Raw genomic sequence first — 26,286 nt, forward strand, 5'->3', positions numbered from 1 at the left:
CTGCTCTCTGCCCCCCGGTGCTGGAGCATGAAGCTCCGCCACTGGTGGTGGTGGTGACTGATTGATTGATTGATTACGGTTCTTGACCAGCACACATAAATATGCAATACATAAAACAATAAAAGAAAAACAGTAATAATCTAAAAATAGGCAATAATTATAGGTTTTAACAATTGTTTAAAAGAAAACTGATTAAAAGGACTGTTACTACTTAGGGAGGTAAAGGTAAAGGTAAAGGGACCCCTGACCATTAGGTCCAGTCGTGACCGACTCTGGGGTTGCGGTGCTCATCTCGCATTATTGGCCGAGGGAGCCGGCGTATAGCTTCCAGGTCATGTGGCCAGCATGACAAAGCCGCTTCTGGCAAACCAGAGCAGCACATGGAAACGCTGTTTACCTTCCCGCTGTAGCGGTTCCTATTTATCTACTTGCATTTTGATGAGCTTTTGAACTGCTAGGTTGGCAGGAGCTGGGACCAAGCAACGGGAGCTCACCCCATCACAGGGATTCGAACTGCCGACCTTCTGATCAGCAAGCCCTAGGCTCAGTGGTTTAACCACAGCGCCACCTGGGTCCCTACAACAATTAATAACAGTAGACTACAGCAATTAATAACACTGGGTCCTTTTTAGCTAGTCCCTAAAATGTTCTGAAGATATTTGGACACTGCTAATTAGATTAGACCAAATTTTTATGACTCTAGCACAGAATTTGGCTACCTTCGCTGACACGTTAGAGTTAGTGTCGGAAAGAAGCCACTCTATATAGAAATTATCCGAGCGTCCAGGTAGCTCTGCCAGTATAGTGTGGATAAGCTCGCCTCGCAGGTGGTGACTGATTTTGAAAGGGTCCACAATTTGCGGCACCCTGTATGCATACAACTGGACAAATGGGGATCTTATCCTATAGATGCGCACAGGTGTGGGGAACCTTTGGCTCTCCAGATTTGACTGAACTACAATTCCCATCAGCCCAGCAAGCATGACCCATGGCCAGGGATGATGCGTGTCGTAGTTCTGCCACATCTGGCGGGCCAAAGGTTTCCCATCACCTGGCATATGACATGGCACATGGCCATGGGCTCATCTGCAATGGCTTTTGAGCACTTTGAGCATTCCTTTCTATGCCTAGAGCTCATGTGAAAGCACACAGAGGATACAGACAACAACAACAACAACAACAACAACAACAACAACAACAACAACAAACAGTGGTACCTTGGTTTACGACCATAATCTGTTCCGGAGGTCCGTTCGTAAACCAAAAGAGGTCGTAACCCAAGGTGCGCTTTCGCCAATGGGGCCTCCCCCCAAAATGGGTCATAAATAATAATAATAATTGTTCATAAACCAAAAAAATTGTTTGTAATAAAAAAAACCAAACCCAGGTCGTAATCCAAAAAAAGTTTGCAAACCGGAACGCGCACTTCCGGGTTTGAATTGGTCATAATCCAAAATGGTCATAAACTAGGCTGTCTGCAAACCAAGGTACCAGTGTAATAATAATAAGTATTATTTATTGTTTATACCCCACCCATCTGACTGAGTTTCCCTAGCCACTCTGAGCGTCTCCCAACAGAATATAAAAAACACGACAAAACATCAAACATTAAAAATTTCCCTCAAAAGCGGATCCTGGCCCGGTTGCCTGTGGTGACTCGGGACAGGGCACAAGGCGAGTGTCTGTTTTGCAACCCTGCTTTTAGTATGGCCAATTTTACGGGGCTTGAAAGAATCCCCGGGACAAACACTTTCACTGGAGTTGCCTGGCGTTAATTATGCTGCCCCGTGTCTCACTCATTTGACCGATTTCCGTAGAATTTGCTAAGCCACCCAGAAGGCAGACCGTGGAGACAAAAGGGAATTGGACAGGGGGAAGCGTTTTAGCAGAGGAGTTGTCGCTCTAGTACACAACCCATCCCACACCTTTTTTTTTTATCATCCCTGTTCCCTGCTGAGCTCTTTTCAGCTGCTCTGGAAGCTTATCTTAAACTGCCTGTGTTAAGAAAATGCCAGAGGAAAAGGAAAACAATATGAGATGCATCTCCTTGGGGATTTGAAGCTTGCTTTCTCAATAGAGGCAAAATGGTATCTCTTTTCCCCACCCCATCGTGGATTGTTTCCAGGCTTTCCTCCAAGTACCACACATGTAGCGATCCATTTAGTCAGAGAGCATATACCAAAGCCTTAATATCGTCATATGTACTAATAACAAACTCGGTCTGTTTAGAAGGAAAATGAGGCCACTCTATAATAAGGTAGTATTTTTTTCTCCTCTACGCACAGGGGACTTCTGAGTCAAGCGGATCTCTCTCAGAGAGAGAGAGAAAGAGAGAGAGAGAGAGAGAGAGAGAGAGAGAGAGAGAGAGAGAGAGAGAGGGAGAGAGAGAGGGAGAGAGAGAGGGAGAGAGAGGGAGAGAGAGATGGCTTTAAAAGAGGGACGAGGTAGAAAAACAGAATACAGCAATCAATTGCTACTAGTTATGAAGGTTGTGTACTTCCACCAGGATATAGGGGTGGGTGGACCTGCCAACTTCAGTCCCTCCCCCCATTTCTCGTTTTATCAATCTATAATTCACTTCTCCATGTTTCTGCAGTAATTTGTGAGCATTATTGTTATTATTTGAAAACTCCCATGAAAATTCATCAGCAGATCGTTGCAAATGTCTCCCAAGAAACACTTTTTACTAATGTGCACATTTTTGCAATCAATTTCCCCTAGCATAATGCATCGTTGCATATTATTTCCACTAATACAGTATCAACGCCCTTTCCCTATACCTACACTTTTTTTTTTGTCTGAGAACTGTATTGCAAAATTCAAAGAAGTGTGAATTGCAAAGTATGGCTGTGTTTCAATTCTCGTCTTCTTTTGGAAAATATGATTTTGGCAGGTTCGCCTTTAAACACAAACTGAATCGGATTTCTTCATCATCCTTAGCAGGCTCAGAGGCACCAAACCCTGGCAGTCATGAGCAGGAAAAAAGCTATTGTGATTCTGCTGTGCTTCTGGTTTCACAATAAGCACCTGATTATCTGCTGGGGGTAGGTGGGATTCTGAACTAGAAAGGCTGTTGGTCTGATCTGCCAGGGTTCTTCCCTTTTTTGTGATAGCTTATATTTTGCACATTTTCTGCATGAACAAGGTACAGTCACTAGCTATGATCATTGTGCTTCAGATTTATTACATGGCAGCCTTTTTTGATAGCCTCAGTAACTGGTCTTTGAAAACCATGCACTCCTAGTCTTCTGGAATTGAGCAGAGAAGGAGCAAAGGCAGTAGCCCGCTCGTTGTTGGTTGTTGCGATGAAATAGGATTCCACTGGGTGGAAAGAGACGTCATGCCGCATGCTTAATTCTGTAATTCGGTAGAAAGCTAATAACACCCAGGGTTGGGGAGAGCATCTATCCAATACCCAGACATTTATGTGGTTCTTCTAGACTCATTCAGTGGCAAAACAACTGCAGGGAGCAATAGAGTGGTTAAAGACAGCATCTTTCACTGGATCAACCCCAGGGATGCTGAGAGGCGTCCTTTCGAAAACAATATCATTCACAGTTCACGTTACCCAAGTTATTAGCTGATAATGTATAGGACAGAAAGGCTAAAAGGAATCGAAACAGGATTTTCTGGGATTTCTTTGAAGCAAGAGCGCAGTGGTTGTGTGTCCTACTTTAAGGAGGATAACTCTCTATTTGAAAGTTTAAAGATAAGGAATTTAGTGAGTGGCGATTGAGGATGTGAATCTACACAAGGAGAGGCTGGACCATAGACTGAGCAGGTCACCTGGTCACAGCCTGTCCCACTAGGATGTGATGCAGTTGTTGTTGTTGTTGTTGTTGTTGTTGTTGTTGTTGTTGTTGTTGTTGCTGCTGTTGTTACAATTTCCATACCGCCCTTTATCCAAAGATCACAGGGAGGGGGGTTACAATATAGAAACAAAAAGATATACAACATAGTAACAAACCAAAACAATACTCTGCCCCCAGTTTAAAAGACCATAGATTGTTTAATTAGCCAAAGGCCTGGGAGAAGAGATATGCAATGAAGGCACCAGGCGAGGTTCCCTGGGGAAAGCATTCCACAAGCAATGAGCCACCGCAGGAAAAGCCCATTTTTCATGTTCCTGCTATCCGGATCTCTGAGGGAGGAGGCACACAAAGAAGGGCCTCAGGTGATTTTTGCAGGGTCCAGGTAGGTTCATATGGGGAGAATCGGTGCTTGCGATCTTGTGGTCCTGAGTCTTTTAAGGCACTTTGAGTTGCCAGCACTTTGAGTTGGGCCCAGAAACTAATCGGCACCAGTGCAATCAGGCCGGGATTAGTGTTATATGCTCAAACCATCTTATTCTGGTGAGCAACCTGGCTGTCGGATTCTGCACAAGCTGGAGTTTCTAAACTGTCTTCAGATGCAGCCCCATATATAACACAGGTGACCAGAGGTTACAAGAACAAGCTAGGCTATCCCTGTCCAGATAGGGGCGTAGCTGGGCCACCAACCAAAGCAGATGGAAGGCTCTCTGCGCCCCTGAGGCCGCCTGAGCCTCAAGCAACAGCAATGGACCCAGAAGGTGGATACCCGCTTCTTCAGAGGAAGTGTAACTCCATCAAGAGCAGGCAATTTCCCATCCATTCGGTCTGGGGAACCACCCACTAACAGTGCCTCAGTCTTATCTGGATTGACACTCATCCAGTTTATTACCGAGTCAAGACAACGGTGCAATTTGACTAATAGTCTAAATTCGCATCCACTCATCTGCATCTACTTATAAATTAGCATATGCAAACTTGATCCGACTGTGCCTTCCCTCCTCCGCCCCCACCTGGGCTGACAGAAGAATATATATAATGATGTATAATTGTATAATGATGACAGAGCATTGGTATGTGTACCTAAAATTCACAGCATAGATGGGGAATTTGTGGTCCTTCAAATACAGTGGTATCATGGTTCTTGAACGTAATCCATTCTGGAAGTCCGTTCAATGTTCAAAAACCAAGGCACGGCTTCCAACTGGTGCAGGCGCCCCAGAAACAATAGCCGACAACCGCATTGGACATTTGGCTTCCGGAAAAAGTTCACAAACCAAGGCATTTACTTCCAAGTTTGCGGTGTTTGGGTTCCAATTTGTTCGTCAACTAAGCTGTTTGAGAACCAAGGTTCCACTGTACTACAAGACCAGAGTGTAGGGTTACGAGACGTCCCCGTTTCCTGGGAACAGACCCCGGATTTGCGAATAAGTCCCTGGACAAATTCCATCCCCGGAATGTCCCTGGATTTTATCTAATGTCCCTGGGAAACGCAGCAGCGGCAGTCTCAGCAGCCCAGAGCTGTTGGCTCCGGCTGGCTTCAGGAGTTGCTCGGAAGTCCCCATATGATGGTGGTGCAGGGGCTCTAAGATGCAGCTTCCAGGCTGCCTCCACCTTCCCTGACCCCAGCAACTAAGCTGTGAAGGGAGGCTTCATGCTGCCTATCGGAGCAGCCTCCCAACTCCTACTTGTGTGCAAGCAGAAGGGATCAGGGATCTCTCAGGCAATGGGAAGCCTCCCTTCCTAGCTGAGGGATCCTCGCCCCCTCCTGCTTGCTTGAAAGCAGGAGTTGGGATGGGGCTGCTCCGAAAGGCAGTTAGAAGCTTCGCTTCCCAGCTGAGGGATCCCCAACCCCCTCCTGCTTGCACGCAAGTAGGAATGGGATTGGGGCTGCTCCAATGGGAAGGGAGGCATCGCCACTGCCGCAGCTCTTGGCCCTCATTCTCCGCCTTCCATACCTGACCCACCGCACACCCCTTCCCCACCACCACCACTGAAGAACCAACAACTCAGGGGCTGCCCAGCCTCATGGAGACAGGAGATAGAAGTCTCAGAGGAAGGGGAAACGTGGCGGTTGAGGTCAAGGCAGCGGCCGCCCCTCTGCCACCGCCATCACTGTAGCATCAACGCCCAGAACATGTAGTATTTATTTATTTATTTATTTATTTATTTAACGTGTCCCCGAATTCATTGAAAAAATTGTAGCGCCCATCATGGATGACTACTGGCCATGATTTCCTGGGAGCCGGAGTCCAAACACACCCAGAAGGTTACGGTTTCTCCTTCCCGGATAAGACAGTGAGGAGAACTTGGTGAAGTTGTCCCTGAGCTTGAGTTTGGCCTGCACCCTCTTAAGTTGCTGGGGGGGGGGGATGCACATAGCTCTGAACTGCTCCCTCAATGAGACAGAATTCCCCCAGACTGAAAACTAGGGAGAAGGCTAGGCTAGCATCCCAGCCTATGCAGAGAATTCAAAGTATGTGTGATTCCCCTGGAATATATTGAATAACCCAGATCATCCCAGCCCAACTGTAATGTTCACTCCACTCCACTCCACTCCACACCACTGGTTACATGAGAGGAGGATCCTGTGTTCAGAGTCCTTGCCTTTTTAATTGAAGCATACTCTGCTTTTCACTTATCTCTTCTGCTCTCTTTTGAAAAGCCAAATCCATTTCCAAAACGGCATTTTTTTAAAAAAATCAAGCACATATCCCGGGGCTAGGCCTTTGTTCCCTTGTTCTTTAGAGGGGCCACCTCTCTTTCTCTGCGTCTTCAGTTGGAGATGGCTTAAGGCTGGCTGCGCAAATAGAACCCTTTTGGCTCGTAACTTCGGTTAATTACTGGAGTCTTCCTGATGGATTTAGCTGGCTTTTTTCTTCGGCGCAGTGGAGGTCTCGCCTTCCCAACTGCTGGAGAACATGATGAAAGTGCCACTATTGTATCTATAAAAAGGAACGCCGTTTGCAGCGATAACACTACTAAGATATCTGAGCACATCAGGATTCTTCCCTGCACATTCATGCGTGCTCTCTCTCTCTCTCAACACACCAGAGCTCTTTATGGCAGCATGAAAAGGATAACAAGAGCTGTTAAAGGCCTTTCTTCAGTGATATTTTACAATATAATCCTAAATACACTTCTCAGGGAGTAACAGAGCAATGCTTTGCCCTTTGTGCTGGGCTGGGGTTGAACTGGGTGGAGATGTCCCTCTGCCAGCCTTGCCAGCCTGTGTTGACAATCCCACTGACCTGTGCAGAGATGCCAATCTCATTCCACCGCCATTAACCTCCTGTTTCCTCCAGTGTGGTGTAGTGGTTAAGAGTGGTAGACTCGTAATCTGGGGAACCGGGTTCGCGTCTCCACTCCTCCACATGCAGCTGCTGGGTGACCTTGGGCTAGTCACAATTCTCTGAAGTCTCTCAGCCACACTCACCTCACAGTGTTTGTTGTGGGGGAGGAAGGGAAAGGAGAATGTGAGCCACTTTGAGACTCCTTCGGGTAGTGATAAAGCGGGATATCAAATCCAAACTCCTCCTCCTCCTCCTCCTCCCCCTCTTCTTCTTCTTCTTCTTCTTCTTCTTCTTCTTCTTCTTCTTCTTCTTCTTCTTCTTCTTCTTCGCCGGCTCTAGGTATAGTCCCGGTGGTGCGGGGTGCCAGGGCGCCGGGCCGGCAGGCGGGGTGCGCGGAAGCCATGCTGCGCGCTGCGAGGGCGGGGGCGCCGGAGCAATCTCTGCACCTCAGCGCCAGGGCGCCCGACCTGCTCGAGACTGCCCTGTTCTTCTTCCTGCCAAATGGGCAGGTGGAAATAGAATCATAGAGTTGGAAGGGACCTCGAGGGTCCTCTAGTCCAACCCCCTGCAATGCAGAAATCTCAGCTAAAGCATCCATGGCAGATAGCCACCCAACCTCTCCTTAAAAAGCTCTTACTGTCGGAAAGTTCTTCCCATGTTTAGTCAGAATCTCCTTTCTTGTAAGTTGAAGCCATTGGTTCGAGTCCAACTCTCCAGAGCAGGAGAAAACAAGCTAGTGCTGGTTTTCTGAGGCTTTCCAAGGGCGAGGAGGGCATGGGGCCCAATCTCTGTGCCAGAGATTCCACCTTGTGTGGAAGGGGTGACGTTTAAGTGATGGCTCAATAAAGCCCCAAGGTAGGATGACATAGTTCTCACCCTCAGTGAACCATGTTTGGGATCGTTCTCTAAGCCCCACTGGACTTGGTGAGGCTTACTTTATACTGGGCTGGAAGAATCCTAGAAAGAAGCTAAATAATTAGTAAAAAGGCAAGCTCATAAACTCATAGAAGAGGAACCACAACATGAAGAATCCCTGAGAGATGGCCATCCAACCTCTGCTTAAAAACCTCCAGTGAAGGGAGTGCATGACCCTCTAAGAGAGTCCATTCCACTGCCAAACAGCTCTTACCCTTGTTTAAATTGTGAAATACGGATGATGTTTGAAAGGTGAGGTTTGGATTGAATAACTGCTAATGCCCTTTTCGGGCATTCTGCATGAGATTTTAAATCAGGGGTCGCCAATGTGGGGTGTGGAGGCATCTGTGCACCCTTAGAGGGCATATTCCCCCATCCCTAGCCGTGTCTCACCCCATCCCAGATGACAAATTAAAATAACCAATATTGACATGTCCAGAGCTTAACCCACCAAGAACAGCGAAACAGAGTTCTTGATTTGCTAAAAGGTTTCTGTTTGATTAGATTTCCATGTTTATAGACTCCCCGTACGAATGGCATTAGGGTAAAGCGATAAATCAAAGATAAACGAGCCTGTAGTCTTGTCTTCAGGACACCGAATTCTCTTGCATGTGGGGAAGAGATTGGTGATAAGGGCGCAGTGTGAAGACATGTGAAGCTAAGCAGGTCTGGAACAAAGTCTTGCATTCAAGTATTTCTTCTGCCATGAATTCCATGACATGAAACTCATTGCCATAAAGGCAGGGTGGTGTAGCAGTTAGAGAGGTGGACTATGACCTTGGAGACCAGGGTTCGAACCCCAATTCAGCCATGAGATTCATTGGGTGCCCTTGGATAAGTCACTACTTCTCAGCCTAGCCTACCTCGCAGGGTTGTTTTGAGGATAAAACAGGGAGGGGGAGAAGTATATATGTCACATTGAGCTCCTCGGAGGAAAAGTAGGATATAAATGCAATAAAAAATAATTGTTATAAATATAATATAATATCATTATAGTATATTTAATTATATAATAATATAAATATAATACCCATTATTGTATTATAATAACATAGTATTATAATAATACAATAATATAAATATGATAATCATTATAAATAATAATCATTATTCACGAGTTGGCTTGAGGCAATCTACTTCTGCCAGCCTCAGTCTCCATATATGCAATATGGGTACAATAATATGGGCCTACTGTAATAATAATAATAATAATAATAATAATAATAATAATAATAATAATAATAATTTATTATTTATACCCCGCCCATCTGGCTGGGTTTCCCCAGCCACTCTGGGCGGCTTCCAACCGAATATTAAAAACAGTACAGCATCAAACATTAAAAACTTCCCTAAACAGGGCCGCCTTCAGTTGTCTTCTAAAAGTAAAATAGTTACTTATTGCCTTGACATCTGCTGGGAGGGCGTTCCACAGGGCGGATGCCACTACCGAGAAGGCCCTGTCTGGTTCTCTGTCTGTCTGTACTGGTGTGATGTTGCTAAAATAATGTTTGTTGGTGAAACTCTTTGTAGTTTTATAGTGTAAGACACTATATATACCTGAAGAAGCGTCTCCATCCTCCAGCCGGGACACTGAGGTCCAGTTCCGAGGGCCTTCTGGCGGTTCCCTCTCTGTGAGAAGTGAGGATACAGGGAACCAGGCAGAGGGCCTTCTTGGTGGTGGCACCCACCCTGTGGAACACCCTCCCATCAGATGCCAAGGAAATAAACAGCTATATGACTTTTAGAAGACATCTGAAGGCAGCCCTGTTTAGGGAAGCTTTTAATGTTTGATGGTTTGTTGTGCTTTTAATTCTGTTGGGAGCCACCCAGAGTGGCTGGGAAACCCAGCCAGATGGGCAGGGGTATAAATTATTATTACAGTGGTGCCTCGACTTACGAATTTAATCCGTTCCGAAGGCACCTTTGTAAGTCGAAAAAATTGTAAGTCGAAAAACACCTTTGCATACCTGCCAAGTTCCTCTCTGAAAAATAAGGGACCGGACCAAAATTAGCATACTGGAAGTAGTGCAGCGGCCATTTTGGAACTGGGTGGAGCATGCTCAGAAGTGACTTTTGATGCTGCTGTGCCCAGTTCCAAAATGGCTGCCGCACCAGAAGTCTCACTGCAGCCATTTTGGAACTGGGCAGAGCAGCATCAAAAGTCACTTCTGAGCATGCTCCGCCCAGTTCCAAAATGGCCGCCACGCCAGAATAAACCGGGGGAAAACAAAAATCCATTTTTTCGGCTGGGGGGTTTCCCGGGGAAAACGGGAGACTTGGCAGCTATGCCATTGGAAACGCAATTTCCCATATGCATTGGAATGCATTGGAAACGGAAGAATTTATAAGTTGAAGCAACCCTATCTAAAAATCCATAAGTCGAAAAATCCCTACCTAAAACTGCCGCGGTTTTTCCCCGGATGTCAAGAGATTCGTAAGCGCGCGACCATTACCCCTATTCATAAGTCGAAAAATTTGGTTGTCGAGTCATTCGTAAGTTGAGGTACCACTGCATTATTAGTATTAGTATTAGTATTAGTATTAGTATTAGTATTAGTATTAGTATTAGTATTAGTATTAGTATTAGTATTATTCACAGACGGGGAATCTCCGCCCCAAGGACAGAATATTGGCTTTTCCTTTCGCCTGTCACTGTCACATTTCTACTCTTTCTCCAGGTCCTTTCGATTTGTCCCAAGGACATGAGAGCAGATATCTGTGTACATCTCAACCGGAAAGTTTTCAATGAGCACCCGGCCTTTCGGCTAGCTAGTGATGGCTGCTTGCGGGCCCTGGCGGTGGAGTTCCAGACAATCCACTGTGCCCCCGGAGACCTCATCTACCATGCGGGGGAAAGTGTGGACGCCCTCTGCTTCGTTGTCTCGGGATCCCTGGAAGTCATACAGGACGATGAGGTGGTGGCTATTTTAGGTAAGGCGGTTTCCATTTCACCATCCCTATTCAGTGGAGGTGCTTCGCCACAGTGTGGAACTCGCTCCCGCGGAAGCCAACGGTGGCCGCCATCTTGGATGGCTTCGAAAGACGGATTGGACAAATTCATGAATCATAGAATCGTAGAGTTGGAAGAGACCACAAGGGCCATCCAGTCCAACCCCCTGCCGAGCAGGAAACACCATCAAAGCGTTCTTGACATATGCCTGTCAAGCCTCTGGCTGCCGTACCATCCAACTTTTGGAGACTCAAACCAAGATGTGCATTTTCCGGGATGCGCTCCTGGGTGGGTCACGTGACCTGTGCCTCTCTTCCCCCCCCCAAATGGGGAAGAGCATAGCACGAGAGCGTGGCACCCAAAATGGCCACCACAATTGTGTGTGAAAAAATGGGATGTCCTCCCCCCCCAAGGGCACTTGGCAGCTGTAGCGGATCCAACCTCTTACCACCAATTAATAGTATGATGGACTCACCCCGCGAACTTACCCCAATAGCTCACACACCTCACTGTATGCCAGTTACTCAAATTTCTACAATTTACCACGGGTTATCGTGTGGGGAACTTGTATGAGCGGAAACTTAGAAATTAGAGTCTCAAGCCTGAGTCGATCCAACAAACAGGAAAAGTTTTATAAAGCAAAAAGAAGTGGGGTTAGAAGTTGCGTACTGTCAGTTAAAGGTAAAAGCAAAGGACCCCTGGATGGTTAAGTCCAGTCAAAGGCGACTGTGGGGTTGTGGCACTCATCTCGCTTTCAGGCCGAGGGAGCCGGCGTTTGTCCACAGACAGCTTTCCAGGTCATGTGGCCAGCAGGACGAAACCACTTCTGGCACAACGGGACACCATGGCGGAAACTAGAGCGCATGGAAATGGCATTTACCTTCCCGCCACAGTGGTACCTGTTTATCTACTTGCACTGGCATGCTTTCGAACTGCTAGGTTGGCAGGAGCTGGGACAGAGCAATGGGAGCTCACTCCGTTGCAGGGATTCGAACCGCTGACCTTCCGATCAGCAAGTCCAAGAGGCTCAGTGGTTTAGACCACAGCGCCACCTTCTGTGAATCCCCACAATGGGGTGAGCTCCCGTTGCTCTGTCCCAGCTGCTGTTCTGATAGTCTTGTATTTTGTGTGGCATCAGATTATCAGAGGTATACTGCATTTGAATGTGGAGGCTCCATTTAGCCAGCATTTCTAAGAACTGTTTATCATCCCTTTGCTCCCCAAGTCTGTCCAATCTAAGCAGGGAGTTCCTTTGTGCCCTTACGAAAGCAAATTTAAAACAACAGTGTGGCTATTCAGAGCTAGGAAAAACAAAAGGAATAGGGTCAGCTGGGTGTCTGGAAATTAGTTACTGATTTCCAGTAATATGACATAATTTTCTAGCTGTGTGAATACTACCCGCAAAACGATATTAGAATCAACAAAGAAAAATTAACAAAATAGGTGTTGGTTTCTCCCCCCCCCTGCTTTAATTTAGCAGTAAAGTTAAATATGTAGTATACTTGGCTATCGTAACAGATCTCTAATCTGGTGGTAATGAAGTGTTGTCCTCCCTAGGGAACTATTTCACAGAGTGCATCCCTCAACTCATCAGGCTCAGAAGATAATATTGTTCTGGAGCTCTGCCCACCAAAGTTAAACCCTTTCAGATATACACACAGATCTGTGCACCCAGAGACACGAATATGTGAAACACTATCTATTCTATTCTATATTCCCCCCCCCTCCAGATTCTTTATCTGTTAGGACCCCTGTTACAAACCACTTCCTGTTTTTATCTCTCTCTCCCCGCCCCATAATACTGTTTTACTGTTTGCATTTTCCTACACTATTTAGAGATTTAACATATTAACGGTTTTAAAAGGTGCGTGTGTTGGAAAGTTGCTTGTCTGGACAACTCTTAAACTATCATAACCAAATTTGCATGACTCCTGAGACAAGAAGATTTTGGGTCAATGTTTGGCTGCGATTGGGTGCCATGTCGAATCAAGATGGTGAACTGAACCTTTTAAAAGTGCACTGATTCAAAAATGGTGCTGATTCTTTTTTGGGGATGGCTTAGAATTGCCAAGCAACGCCCAGCACAAGAGTGGAAGCGTTTTCTATTTGGAAATGTTGTAAGTTGCTCTGGGAGTTTTTGATTTTCCCCATCATGATTTTACTTCTCCCCATTTCAGCATCAGTTTGATTTTCTTTTCTTTTTTTGTAAGTCTGCCAGTAATTTCCCCTAATGCAATGCATTTATGTGTGTTTGTGTTCACTGCTATAAGCATTTTGTGGATGCTTTCTCCCAGTATAAACACTTTTGTATGCATTTTTTTTGGACAACTGCATCAGAAAATTCAGAGAAGTGTGAATTTCTGGGTGTTTCATTTCGTATATTAGTTTGGAAAGTGTGCATTAGTATAAAAATAAAAGTACAGTGGTACCTCAGTTTAAGAACAGTCCAGTTTAAGAACAATTTGGTTTACGAACTCCACAAAACTGGAAATAGTGTCTTGGTTTGAGAACTTTACCTCAGTCTAAGAACGGAATCCGAATAGTTGAAGGGCACCGGCAGCAGGAGGCCTCATTAGGGAAAGAGCGCCTCGGTTTAAAAACAGTTTTGGTTTAAGAACAGACTTCCGGAACGGATTAAGTTCGTAGACCAAAATACCACTGTACATTAATTCCCACCCACCCCATTCCTATTCTTTACTCTCCCTGAAAAATGGGGTTACTTATTACCCTGGATCTGGGAATGTCCCTGTATTGTCAAGGCCATTGCTTTACCGCTAGCTTTTTCTGCAATATCTGCTAGCTTTTACCGCTAGCTTTTTCTGCAATATCTGCTTTTGCAGGGCAAATCTCAGGCACGGAAACAATCTCATCTCACTAGGTTCAGTGATGTTGTAAACACAAAACTGGGATGATGTCTAAACAAGAATATTACAGCATAAGGAGATTTTCGTTTGCCCTGACAACCTTGTTTGCAGTTCCTTTCATCTGAAATCAGGAAAAGTATTTTCTTTTCTTTTGCCAATTAACTAGTTCTGATCCACTGCTTGCAAAATGGAGCTGGGCTCTTTGGCCAGTTTATTTCCCTACTATATACAGGCCCAGCTCTAGGTAAGGTCCCGGTGGCGCGGGGCGCCAGGGCGCGGGGCCGGCGGGGGGAGGGGTGCTCGCGGCAAAGCCACGCGGAAGCTGTGCTGCGAGGGCGGGGGCGCCGGAGCGATCTCCGTGCCTCAGCGCCAGGGCGCCCGACCTGCTTGAGATGGCCCTGGCTAGGTATATACAACAAGGTTGTTTTTTGTTTTAGTTTTTACTGTTGGGCGAATAATCCATTTTATGTCAAAATACAGAACAGAGATCTGCAGATTGATGTAGCACAAGAAGCATAGAACACGATGCGAACTTTTAAACCTTTCCAATCCAGCACTGGGGAGCTTGCTTTTAAATTGGCATCCAGGTGATACTTGGCACATAAAATGTCACTTCCTAACAAGCAATTCATGAAGTATTAGCAGGAAAGATGCGGCAAAACAGGCATGCGTATTTGCTCTTGGTGACGGTGTTATTATGAGATATGGGAAATACTGTGAATAAAAATCTCACATTCATTAAAATAATGTGCTCTTTGGGGGAAATGCTACAAATGTAATTGACTCAGTTAACTAGAAACTAAGCCTTTGCACCAGATTTAGCTGAGTCCCGAAACCCCCCCCCCAAAAAAATTGGGCTTATTTGGGGGAATCTGGGCCAGGTTGAGATAGTCCTGCCATGGATTGCGTGGCCCAGAGTGATCTGGGGCTGTTAGAGGGCAGGGCATAGGAAGAAGCTAGACCCTCCAAGTGTCCCTATTTCCCAGGGACAGTCCCAGTTTTACAGAAGCCATCCTGATTTGATCCCGGAATGTCTCATTTTTTTCTTAGGTAAAGGTAAAGGAACCCCTGACTGTTAGGTCCAGTAGCGGACGATTCTGGGGTTGCAGCGCTCATCTCACTTTATTGGCCGAGGGAGCCGGCGTACAGCTTCTGGGTCATGTGGCCAACATGACTAGGCCGCTTCTGGTGAAACCAGAGCAGCACACGGAAATGCCGCTTACCTTCCTGCCGGAGCGGTACCTATTTGTCTACTAGCACTTTGACGTGCTTTCAAACTGCTAGGTTGGCAGGAGCTGGGACCGAGCAATGGGAGCTCACCCCATCTCAGGGATTCGAACCACCGACCTTCTGTCGGCAAGCCCTAGGCTCAGTGCTTTAACCCACAGCGCCACCCGCGTCCCTCATTTTTTCTTAGGACGTCCCTATTTTCAGTGCAGAAATGTTGGAGGGTATGGACTTATGCAACCTCCAAGCCAAGGAGATAAATAACTATACAGTACAGTGGTACCTTGGTTCCCGAATGGCTTAGTTGTCGAACAAATCGGCTTCCGAACGCCGCAAACCCGGAAGTGAGTGATCCGGTTTGCGAACGTTTTTTTGGAAGCCGATCATCCAACGCAGCTTACGCAGCTTCCAATTGAGTGCAGGAAGCTCCTGCAGCCAATCAGAAGGCGCGACTTGGTTTTCGAATGGTTCCGGGACTCAAACGGACTCCCAGAATGGATTAAGCTCAAGAACCAAGGTACCACTGTACAACCTTTAGAAGACATCTGAAGACAACCCTGTATAGGGGAGTTAAAAAAATGTTTCATGTTTTACTGTGTTTTATATACCAGTATGTGAGAAACTGCCCGGAGTGGCTGGGGCAACCCAATCAGATGGGTGGGCTATGAATAATAAAATGACGGTGGTGGAAAAGGACGGAGGGAATGAGAAGCAGGCATGGATAGGGAGGAGAAATTGCAAAAAAGGAAGGGCTACTGGGGAGCTTCATGTTTCTTCCTGCCCCCAAAGCAGCACCACACATGACTAAATTTTTTGCTTACCAGCTGGTAAGCTAGAGGATTTGATCCTGTGCTGTGCCAAGGTGCCATTCCTTTGTTGCCAGTTTCTCTGTGAATTGATGGGGGGGAGAATCCAGGGTAGGTACCCAGAACTGGACACAGTATCCCAGGTGTGGTCTGACCAAGGCAGAATAAAGGTAAAGGTAAAGGGACCCCTGACCATTAGGTCCAGTCGTGACCGACTCTGGGGTTGCGCGCTCATCTCTCATTATTGGCTGAGGGAGCCGGCGTATAGCTTCCAGGTCATGTGGCCAGCATGACAAAGCCGCTTCTGGCAAACCAGAGCAGCACATGGAAACGCCGTTTACCTTCCCGCTGTAGCGGTTCCTATTTATCTACTTGCACTTTGAGGTGCTTTTGAACTGCTAGGTTGGCAGGAGCTGGGACCAAGCAACGGGAGCTCACCCCATCACAGGGATTCGAACCGCCAACCTTCTGATCAGCAAGCCCTAGGCTCAGTGGTTTAACCACTGTATATAATAGTGGTGCTATTATACTTCCCTTGATCTGGATACTATACTTCTGTTGACGCAGCCTAGAATAGCAGTAGCTCTCCTTTTTTTGCTGCTGCTCTCTTACATTCTGCAAGCTCAGTATGCGTTCCATGCCTTGAGTTACTTGGAGGATTTGGGCCTGCCCCGAGTTCAAGGCACGCAGCTTTAATTACTGTAAGTGCCTTTCATTCTTTTTTCCCATCGTCACGGGCAAGCCGTTCTGGGCATTAGTTACGTTTATGGTGCAACGGAGATATAAATCTCGCTCAGAGGGAATTGAACAGGGAGAGTCTGACTAAGGCCTTTTCCTCATGTACTTTGGCAGACCATTTAGCAGAAGCAAGCTGTGATTAATCGTGCCCGTTTTCCTCCAAACAACACAGGAAAAGGTGGCATTTTCTTTCTCTCTCTCTCTCTCTTTTTTTGCAAGTGTGGAAGAGAAACTATGCCAGATGAATATGCAAAAGCCTTCCCTCCTGATAGCTACCATGCATGCGATGGCAGAGACAATCTCTCTCTCTGCCTTCCATGAATCTGCCCCACATTGAGCAGTTCAAGCAGAAGGCGGGAAGAGCATGCATTAGTTCAAAAGTGGATTTTTGAGGCTTTCCAACACTGAAATAAGTCACTCTCTACCCTCACCCGCGGGATAGCCACCCTGGCTTCTTTAGGCACCTTCCATGTTTCCGTCTTATTGGTATTGCCTGAAGTTGTGCTTTTAATACAGTATCTCTCTTTTAACAAACTCCCAACCATCATGAACTCCCTTCCCTTTTAGTATTTCTGTCCATGGGATCTCACCCAGCGTTTCCCTAAGTTTTCTGAAGTCGGCTTTCTTAAAGTCTAGGATTTGAGTCTTAGTATGCTTGGTTGCTCCTTTCCGCTGAACAATAAACTCCAGAAGAGCATGATCACTCCCACCTAATGATCCTGCCAATTCTACCCCACTAACCATCACTATTGCTTAGGACCAGATCTAAAATGGCTGATCCTCTTGTTGCTTCTCCCACTTTCTGGACAATGAAATTGTCTGCAAGGCCAGTGAGGAATCTGTTTGACCTTATGCTCTTGGCTGAGTTTGACATCCAACAAATATCAGGATAGTTGAAATCCCCCATTACTACTATCTCACCTCCTTTTGAATGCCTGGTCATCTGTTCCAGGAAGGCATCATCTGTGTCCTCAGTTTGGCTTGGGGGTCTATAGTAAACTCCCACAATGAGATCACTGTTATTTTTCTCTCCCTTAATTTTGACCCAGATACTCTCAACTTGGCTTTGAAGTTTTAAATCCTGGATCTCTTCACAGGTATACACATCCCTGACATATAACGCTACTCTTCCTCCTCTCCTGTTTGGTCTATTTCTCTGTTTGGTCTATTTCTCTTCCATACATCACTACTGGGAAAACCATAGCTTTAACTATACGGACCTTTGTCGGCAAGGTGATGTCTCTGCTTTTTAAGATGCTGTCTAGGTTTGTCATTGCTTTTCTCCCAAGAAGCAGGCGTCTTTTAATTTCGTGACTGCTGTCACCATCTGCAGTGATCAAGGAGCCCAAGAAAGTAAAATCTCTCACTGCCTCCATTTCTTCCCCTTCTATTTGCCAGGAGGTGATGGGACCAGTGGCCATGATCTTGGTTTTTTTGATGTTGAGCTTCAGACCATATTTTGCGCTCTCCTCTTTCACCCTCATTAAAAGGTTCTTTAATTCCTCCTCACTTTCTGCCATCAAGGTTGTGTCATCTGCATATCTGAGGTTGTTGATATTTCTTCCAGGAATCTTAATTCCGGCTTGGGATTCAGCTAGTCCAGCCTTTCGCATGATGAATTCTGCATATAAGTTAAATAAAAATACATTAAAGTACATTAAAACATAGAACCGTATAGTTGGAAGGGTCAACTTGTCCAACCCCATGCAATGCAGGAATCACAACTATTGTTCAGATGAGGGTGCCAAATGATAGGAAGCCAAACAATTGGTCCAACTAGCAGTCTTGCTTGTGCTGGGGTAGCCAACATGGTGCCCTCCAACTCCTATCAGCCCAAGCTAACATGGCCAAAGATCAGGGATGATGGGAGCTAGAGTTCATCAACATTTGGAGGGCACCATTTTGGCTGCCGCTGGTCTACTTTGAGACAGGAGCCTTTTACAGCCCTACCTGCAACTAGGTATGGACAGATCAACCTATTCCTTAGCCCATGGCTATCTCAGATTCATAAATCTGCTCCATCCTTTTCCTTCATTAATCTTCGGCTTGGAAAAAAAAACAACAACTCCAAAATCCCCAAAGAACTTTGAATGAGGAAAACATATTGCTGTGCTTGAAAGCAGGACCAAATGCAACCTTGTATCTGCTGAACTTGACCAAGTTTGTAATAAACAACAAGGCAGTTAATCACCAGCTCAGGAAGCGGTTTTTTTTGGGGGGGGGGGGGGACAGCCTGCAATAACATCAAGTAATATATGCTGGTGTCCTTGCTGTGTTCCTTTTCCAACTACAGGAGTTTAGAACTCACTTTGTTGCACATAACAGCTTCGTTCCATCTTTCTTTCTTATAAAGTGGAAAAACATGGCCCCGTTTAGCTTGTGGTGGATTTGGTCACATTTAGGGCATCCTTTTCACCTGGGTGCCCCTCCAGATGTCTTCAACTACAACTCCCTTCAGCTTCAGCTAGCATGGCCAATGGCCAGGGATGATGGGAGTTGAAGTCAAAAATGTCTGGAGAGCTGCAGGTTGGAAAAGGCTGGTCTAGAGTTTGGGGAAAATGTTAAGGCTGGCTTCCTGGAAGAAACATACTCTACTGCTGTCCTTCAGAGATATTTGGATCAGGGATAAGGAACCTGTGGCCCTCCAGATGTTGTTGGACTACAACTCGCATCATCCATAGCCATTGGCCAGGCTGGCTGGGCTGATGGGAGCTGGATACAATTTTAATCTCAAATGACATTCAGAAGGAAAGCGAACAGCAACTGGACAGAAACGTCACAGCACAGACAATTCCATGGGTCTCCTCCATTAACTACTGATTTACTTTTGGACCTTGTCCTATAGCAGAGCAGCTTGCAAAATTCTGAATGCTGAGGGATGGGAGATAACAAGTGCCACAAGGCCTCCTTGTTGCATTTGCATTTGCTACAGCAGACTAAACATGACTACCCGTCTGGAGTTTGGCACCTTGCATCAACACCAGACAGTAGACCAATCCCTATCCTCTACCCACAGCTGTTTGCATTGTCAGTCATGCCTGACACCAAATGAGTAGGGTCCAATACTTTGGAAGGTTCATTTGAAAAAGGAACCTGTTCTAAGTCTTGTTCATCCTGTCCAAAAAGGAGCTAGTTCCACTTCCACTTTGTCCTTTTCCAAAATGAACCAGATCAGTTAAAATTCATTTAGATGAAGTTTTTAGTTCATAAAAAGGTCATGCGTCATCCCCTGTACCCAGCATTCAGAATTTTACAAGCTTATTGCTAAAGGATAGGGTCCAAAAGTAAGTCAGGGAACCACGTTCTTCCTATTTTTATACTTCAAAAGCTGTTCCAGTTGGAAGAAAATTTCTTCCAGGGAAGATACAAGATATAACTCTGACTGCCTATCAACAGTGATTAAATTACTAAGCAACTTTAGCAACAGCAGCACTTCCATATCTGCCTAATAAACAGTAGAATATAGCCTCCACATTTTGTTTGCTAACTTTCTTTATACAGTAGGTGTGCTGTTGACTTTTTCCAAATATAAAAGATGAAAATGAAAGCTAAACGTCCAGTCCCCCTGCTTTGGGAACAGGGAATGAAGATGAACTAGAAATAACTCAAAGTTCTGCTCCAAATGAAGCTAATTCACCTTTAGTTCACCCAGGAATTATGGGAACTACTTTCAGGTGTAGTTTGGCAATTTTGTAACTAGTTCAGTGAAGTGATGTGGCTAGGAGAGGAGCCATAGCACATGCTTTGTTGGCAGAAAAATCCCAGATTCAATCCTTCGCGTATTGATGCAAAACAATCTTAGATGGCAGAGCTGGGGAAAGTGCCTCCCCAAGACAATACCGGCAGAGCATAAGACATTTCTTTTAGTATTGTTAACTTACAGAATTCAGGTCTGGGTTACCTTTGTGCAAAGTGGTGTTTTCAGGGTTTGTGGTTTTTTTAGGTCACAGTATGCCTAGAATTTGATAGTGCAGTCGAACCAGTCTACCTTTCTCCAAAAGTAGTTGAAAGAGGGCAAGTTCAGAAGAGGGCTTTGAACTGTTTACTCAGATGTTCCTTGAACACAAGATCATACAATGCTACTATCTCATCCCTCGGGACCCTACTGCTTTGGCAAGGAAGTTCTTCTGACATATGTACAAGGTTCTAACAGCCAGTCAGATGTTTTGATTCTGCTTTGCTTAAACGGCGCCAGAACGTTATTGAAATCAAATAGCTCTGTGACTTCTGCATAAATAAACCTGTCTAGACACTTGGATGAAATCTGGTGAAGCTAACCCCCACCCCATTTTTATTTTTTATTTTACAAGAAAAGGTGGCAGGAGATCTATGTACATTCCATAACAGTGTGTTTTTATGCAGACCCATCTCTTTCATTGGCCTTTGGTCATGTCCCCTTTCAATTTGGATCCTGTTATTTCTGGAAGGTCCTGCCAACCTAGCAGTTCGAAAGCACGTCAAAGTGCAAGTAGATAAATAGGTACCGCTACAGCGGGAAGGTAAACGGCGTTTCCGTGTGCTGCTCTGGTTCGCCAGAAGCGGCTTTGTCATGCTGGCCACATGACCTGGAAGCTGTACGCCGGCTCCCTCGGCCAATAACGCGAGATGAGCACCGCAACCCCAGAGTCAGTCACGACTGGACCAAATGGTCAGGGGTCCCTTTACTTTTATTTCTGGAAGGACAGATCGTGAAGCTGAGGCTCCAATACTTTGGCCACCTCATGAGAAGAGAGGAATCCTTGGAATAGACCCTGATGTTGGGAAAGATGGAGGGCACTAGGAGAAGGGGACGACAGAGGATGAGATGGTTGGACAGTGTTCTCGAAACTACGAACATGAGTTTGACCAAACTGCGGGAGGCAGTGGAAGACAGGAGTGCCTGGCGTGCTCTGGTCCATGGGGTCACGATGAGTCGGACACGACTAAACAACAACAACAACAACATTTCCTTAAATATAGGGGGGTCCTGTTTTAGGGATGAGGAACCTTGTGGCCCTCCATGTGGATTTGGATTCCCAACTCCCATTACTCTGTACCAGCATGGTCACTGGTCAGGGATGGTGAGATCAACATCTGGAGGGTTACAGGTGGCTAGATGGCTAACAGGCACCTTGCCTAAACTAAGTAAGTTTGGGTTTGGGAAGTGCCTTATATAGAGCGCCGGAGGCTCAGCGATTGAAGGAATGCAGGACATGAATAAAGGCTTACAAAAGTTGCCAGCAGGATCATACCAGCGTACGTTATTGGTGAAGATGCTTATCTGGGTTGAAGGAACTTCTCTGTTGATCACCTGGAACCAATTTCCCCCCACCATGGGTGAATAGGCAAGTGGCTGTTTACAAGCTTGGTTTCTTAGAATCAATTTTCTGTTATTTAACTACACACACACACACACACACACACACACACACACACAGAGAGAGAGAGAGAGAGAGAGAGAGAGAGAGAGAGAGAGAGAGAGAGAGAGTGTTTCTAGACCGATGTAAAAAACAGGAGCTACTTGTGAATAAGTGGCTTCGCCTTTTAGTAAGCTTTGTTATTCTGGATTTCTGAAGAAAAACTACTGAACAAGTACATCTTGAAACAGCACACTGTGCAAGGAAGGACATTTTAGCAGGCTTCGTTACACTGCGGTTATGAGCAAGAAGAGCACTTAACCAACGGGAGAATAAATTTAACTACCATAAATAAATAAATGTTAAAGCAGTACATCATGTAAGCCATCCATTAGCAGCAAACTCCGCAAGACAGACATTGACTTTCTGCCATGTTGTTATCTAAAAATCATTAGTGGGATTATTTTATTCCCAATTCCCTGTGTTCCTCCCCTCCCCCCCCCCCGAAAAAAGCTATTAAATCCTTTCAAAAAGATCCATCTAGAATGTTCCTATAAAATGTATTATATCAGCAGTAGCTGCAAAGCCCACAAACAAATTTAAAGAACCCAAACGAATGCAGATTGATTTAGATTCATGAACCCTGGTATCCTGTTGCTGGGAATGAACAGCTAAGTACTCTACCACCCGTATCATTTTAGCTAGCTCAATGCTGAAGGCAGGATGCTCCAGGGATAATCTCGGGCATCTTCAAACAGGACTTGGAAGCACCCTGCACTGCCGGGGGTTGGACTAGATGATGATGATGATGATGATGATGATGATGATGATGATGATGATGATAATTTATTGTTTATACCCTGCCCATTCGGCCGGGTTTCCCCAGCCACTCTGGGGGGCTTCCAACAGATTAAAAACAGAATAGAACATCAAACATTAAAAAACGTCCCTATACTGGGCTGCCTTCATATGTCTTCTAAAAGTCAGATAGTTGTTTATTTCCTTGACATCTGTTGGGAGGGCGTTCCACAGGGACTGGATTCAGAAGGCGATTGGGCCAGATCCGGTCCCCAGGCCTTAGTTGCCTACCCATGGAATAACCCAAACATCAGGAGCCTTCTGTCTGCTTCTTTTACACAGAGAAGCTTCAAGAACCCTCTTGAATTAAGCAGAATAGGAAAGATCTCTACAGATCAGATCAATACTTTCTGCACTAAGAAATGCAAACTATAGGCCCCCCACGCCAATGGCATGTGGCCTTCAGAAACTTGCCCGGAACGTAATGTGGCCCTCAAGCTGGAAAGAACTCCCCAGCTTGTTGTTGTTGTTGTTTAGTCGTGTCCGACTCTTTGTGTCCCCATGGACCAAAGCACGCCAGGCACTCCTGTCTTCCACTGCCTCCCGCAGGTTGGTCAAACTCATGTTCGTAGCTTCGAGAACACTGTCCAACCATCTCGTCCTCTGTCGTTCTCTTCTCCTAGTGCCCTCCATCTTTCCCAACATCAGGGTCTTTTCCAAGGATTCTTCTCTTCTCATGAGGTGGCCAAAGTATTGGAGCCTCAGCTTCACGATCTGTCCTTCCAGTGAGCACTCAGGGCTGATTTCCTTCAGAATGGATAGGTTTGATCTTCTTGCAGTCCATGGGACTCTCAAGAGTCTCCTCCAGCACCATAATTCAAAAGCATCAATTATTCGGTGATCAGCCTTCTTTATGGTCCAGCTCTCACTTCCATACATCACTACTGGGAAAACCATAGCTTTTTTAACCCCCCCCCCCAACTTCAGTTTCTCTAGGTGCTTTGTGTGTGTGGGGAGGGCACTCTGCTTTCTCAAGGAGGGAAGGGGGGGAAAGGATGGCTCCTCAGGATCCTCAAAAAGGATATGGTAGAGTTGTTCAGAAAAGGACAAACAAACTTACTAAAGGGGTGGGGCAACTCCCCTATCGAGGAAAGAGAAACGGAGTTTAAGGTGCAATGTGATACAAGGTTGTTTTTCCATTTATGCATGGCATGGAGAAAGTGGATAGAGAAAAGTGTTTCTCCCTCTTAGGGCAGGTAATGTCTTCGCACAGAGCATAGTTAAACTATGGAACTCACTGCCACAGGAGGCAGTGGTGGCCATCAAATTAGATGGCTTTAAAAGAGGAGAAGATAAATTCATGTGTTGGGGGCTACTAACCATGGTGACTATGCTCTGCCTCCACGGTCAGGAGGCAGTAATTCTTCTGAACACCAATTGTTGGAAGCCACAGGAGGGGAGAGGGTTCCCGTGCTCAGGTCCTGCTGGAGGGATTTCCACAGGCATCTAGTTGACCACTGTAAGAACAAGATGCTGGACTAGTTGGGACACTGACCTGGTCAAGCATCTCTTCTGACGTTCTTATTTTCCTGTGCAAGGAAAAAGGAGCAGGGAATAGGTGTGGCTTGGAGTTGAGTGAGGAGTGTCATTGCATAGCCTAGATTTTGCCCTAGGCTTCCAAATACGTTTCCCCGTAGTGCTAAAAACCCTACGAGATAGAATGTTCTTTGAATCCAGATTCTTCCCTTGCGTGACACAGGGGAGGAGAACCCTGTACTAATGTCCCTTTCTTCACAATGTTGTAGGTTTTAACACCGAATCCAAAAGCTGTGGCACGGCAGTGCTTTTTCTTGCCTCGGTTTCCCTGGCGTACAAATGAGGATCCATCATTTCCCTTTTGGCAGGCATCTAATTAAAAGGAGGGTGGGGATATAACAGATGCCTTCTCTGCAGTTTGCCACTCCGCGCAACTTTGGAACAGTGGCTATTTTTAATGTAGCAGTTGGTGAATTAAATGAGGTGAAACCTATTCCGGTTTCTGCAAGAATCTCCCATAAATATTTATTTTCAGGGCTGTGTGGATTCTATGCATCTTTAGAATAGCTGTGGATGTGTCGGATCCAATATTTGCCATGATCTCTGGATTCATGCAAAGGTTTTCTTAACCCTGGGCCTTGGCCCAGTATACCTGAAGGAGCGTCTCCACCCCCATCGTTCAACCCGGACACTGAGGTCCAGTGCCGAGGGCCTTCTGGCAGTTTCCTTACTGCGAGAAGTGAGGTTACAGGGAACCAGGCAGAGGGCCTTCTCGGTAGTGGCGCCCACCCTGTGGAACGCCCTCCCATCAGATGTCAAAGAAATAAACAACTATCTGACGTTTTGAAGACATCTGAAGGCAAACCTGTGTAGGGAAGTTTTTTAATGACTGATGTTTTAATGTATTTTAATCTCTTGTTGGAAGCCACCCAGAGTGGTTGGAAAAACCCAGCCTGATGGGCAGGGCCGTCCCGCTCCGTTCTGCAGGGGTCTCTGCTCCCCCTTCCAAAATGGCTAAAATCAGGGTGCAAAGGGGAAGTTCCCCCCCTCCAACCCAGGTTCCCATCTTCTTCTTCTGTCTGATCCAGCCAGTCCAAACCCGATTCCATGTGGGGCTCATGACACCAGGCATGTTTTAACTGAACTTTCCCTGCTGCTTCCCCAGGTAAAGGCGATGTGTTTGGTGACATCTTCTGGAAGGAGACGACTCTGGCCCACGCCTGCGCCAATGTGCGGGCCCTGACCTACTGCGATTTGCACATTATCAAGCGGGAAGCCTTGCTGAAAGTCCTGGACTTTTATACAGCTTTTGCAAACTCCTTCTCCAGGAATCTCACGCTCACCTGCAATCTGAGGAAACGGGTAAGTTACCGTCGTTTTGATTTTGATGGTTAGGCATTCATTCCTAAGCGGATCACGTGCTTCTCAAGGAAATTTGCAAACCTATGGTAAGACAGAATACTATTGAAAACACAAATGCAACACGCAGTAAAGAAAGGTTTAACAGCAATGCAGAATGAACACTTAAGGCACACATACAGGTGAAACTTGGGAAATTAGAATATCGTCGAAAAGTGCATTTATTTCAGTAATGCAACTACTTATTTTTTCTTTTAATTTTTACAAATGATTTCTTTTGAAAATTCCACAGTAATAAAACAAATAGTTACAATAATACAAAAATAAACATCGCCATTACATTTCATTAATTACAGTACATTCCATTTATAATTGACCAGCCTAATGACAAATAATTACAATTACAACAAATAAAGGCTTGACATATCTTGCTTTGCATGTCATGCATCTATCTCATATACTGTATTGGTTTCACCTTTTAAGTTGCGTTACTGAAATAAATGCACTTTTTGACAATATTCTAATTTTCCGAGTTTCACCTGTATTTTCACCTAGCGGAAGAAAATTGGGGGGGGGGGAGGAATGTCTTCAATTGTTTCTGGAAAGCACAAATCGTGGGTGTGTCTCCCATCTCAATGGATATGCTATTCCATAA

General features: G+C 45.7%; 1 protein-coding gene across 1 annotated transcript in view; it reads left to right on the forward strand.

The window, feature by feature from the left end:
- The window catches only part of KCNH5 (potassium voltage-gated channel subfamily H member 5), a 186,325-nt gene that overhangs the window by 122,442 nt on the left and 37,597 nt on the right, over positions 1-26,286 (forward strand). Inside the window, exons 7-8 of the mRNA XM_088661197.1 lie at positions 10,696-10,948; positions 25,438-25,634. Of these exons, the coding sequence (XP_088517323.1) occupies positions 10,696-10,948; positions 25,438-25,634 (450 nt within the window). The remainder of the gene's footprint in view (positions 1-10,695; positions 10,949-25,437; positions 25,635-26,286) is intronic.

The sequence above is a fragment of the Zootoca vivipara genome, chromosome 1 (assembly GCF_965207765.1).
Source record: "Zootoca vivipara chromosome 1, rZooViv2.hap1.1, whole genome shotgun sequence".
NCBI lineage: Eukaryota > Metazoa > Chordata > Lepidosauria > Squamata > Lacertidae > Zootoca > Zootoca vivipara.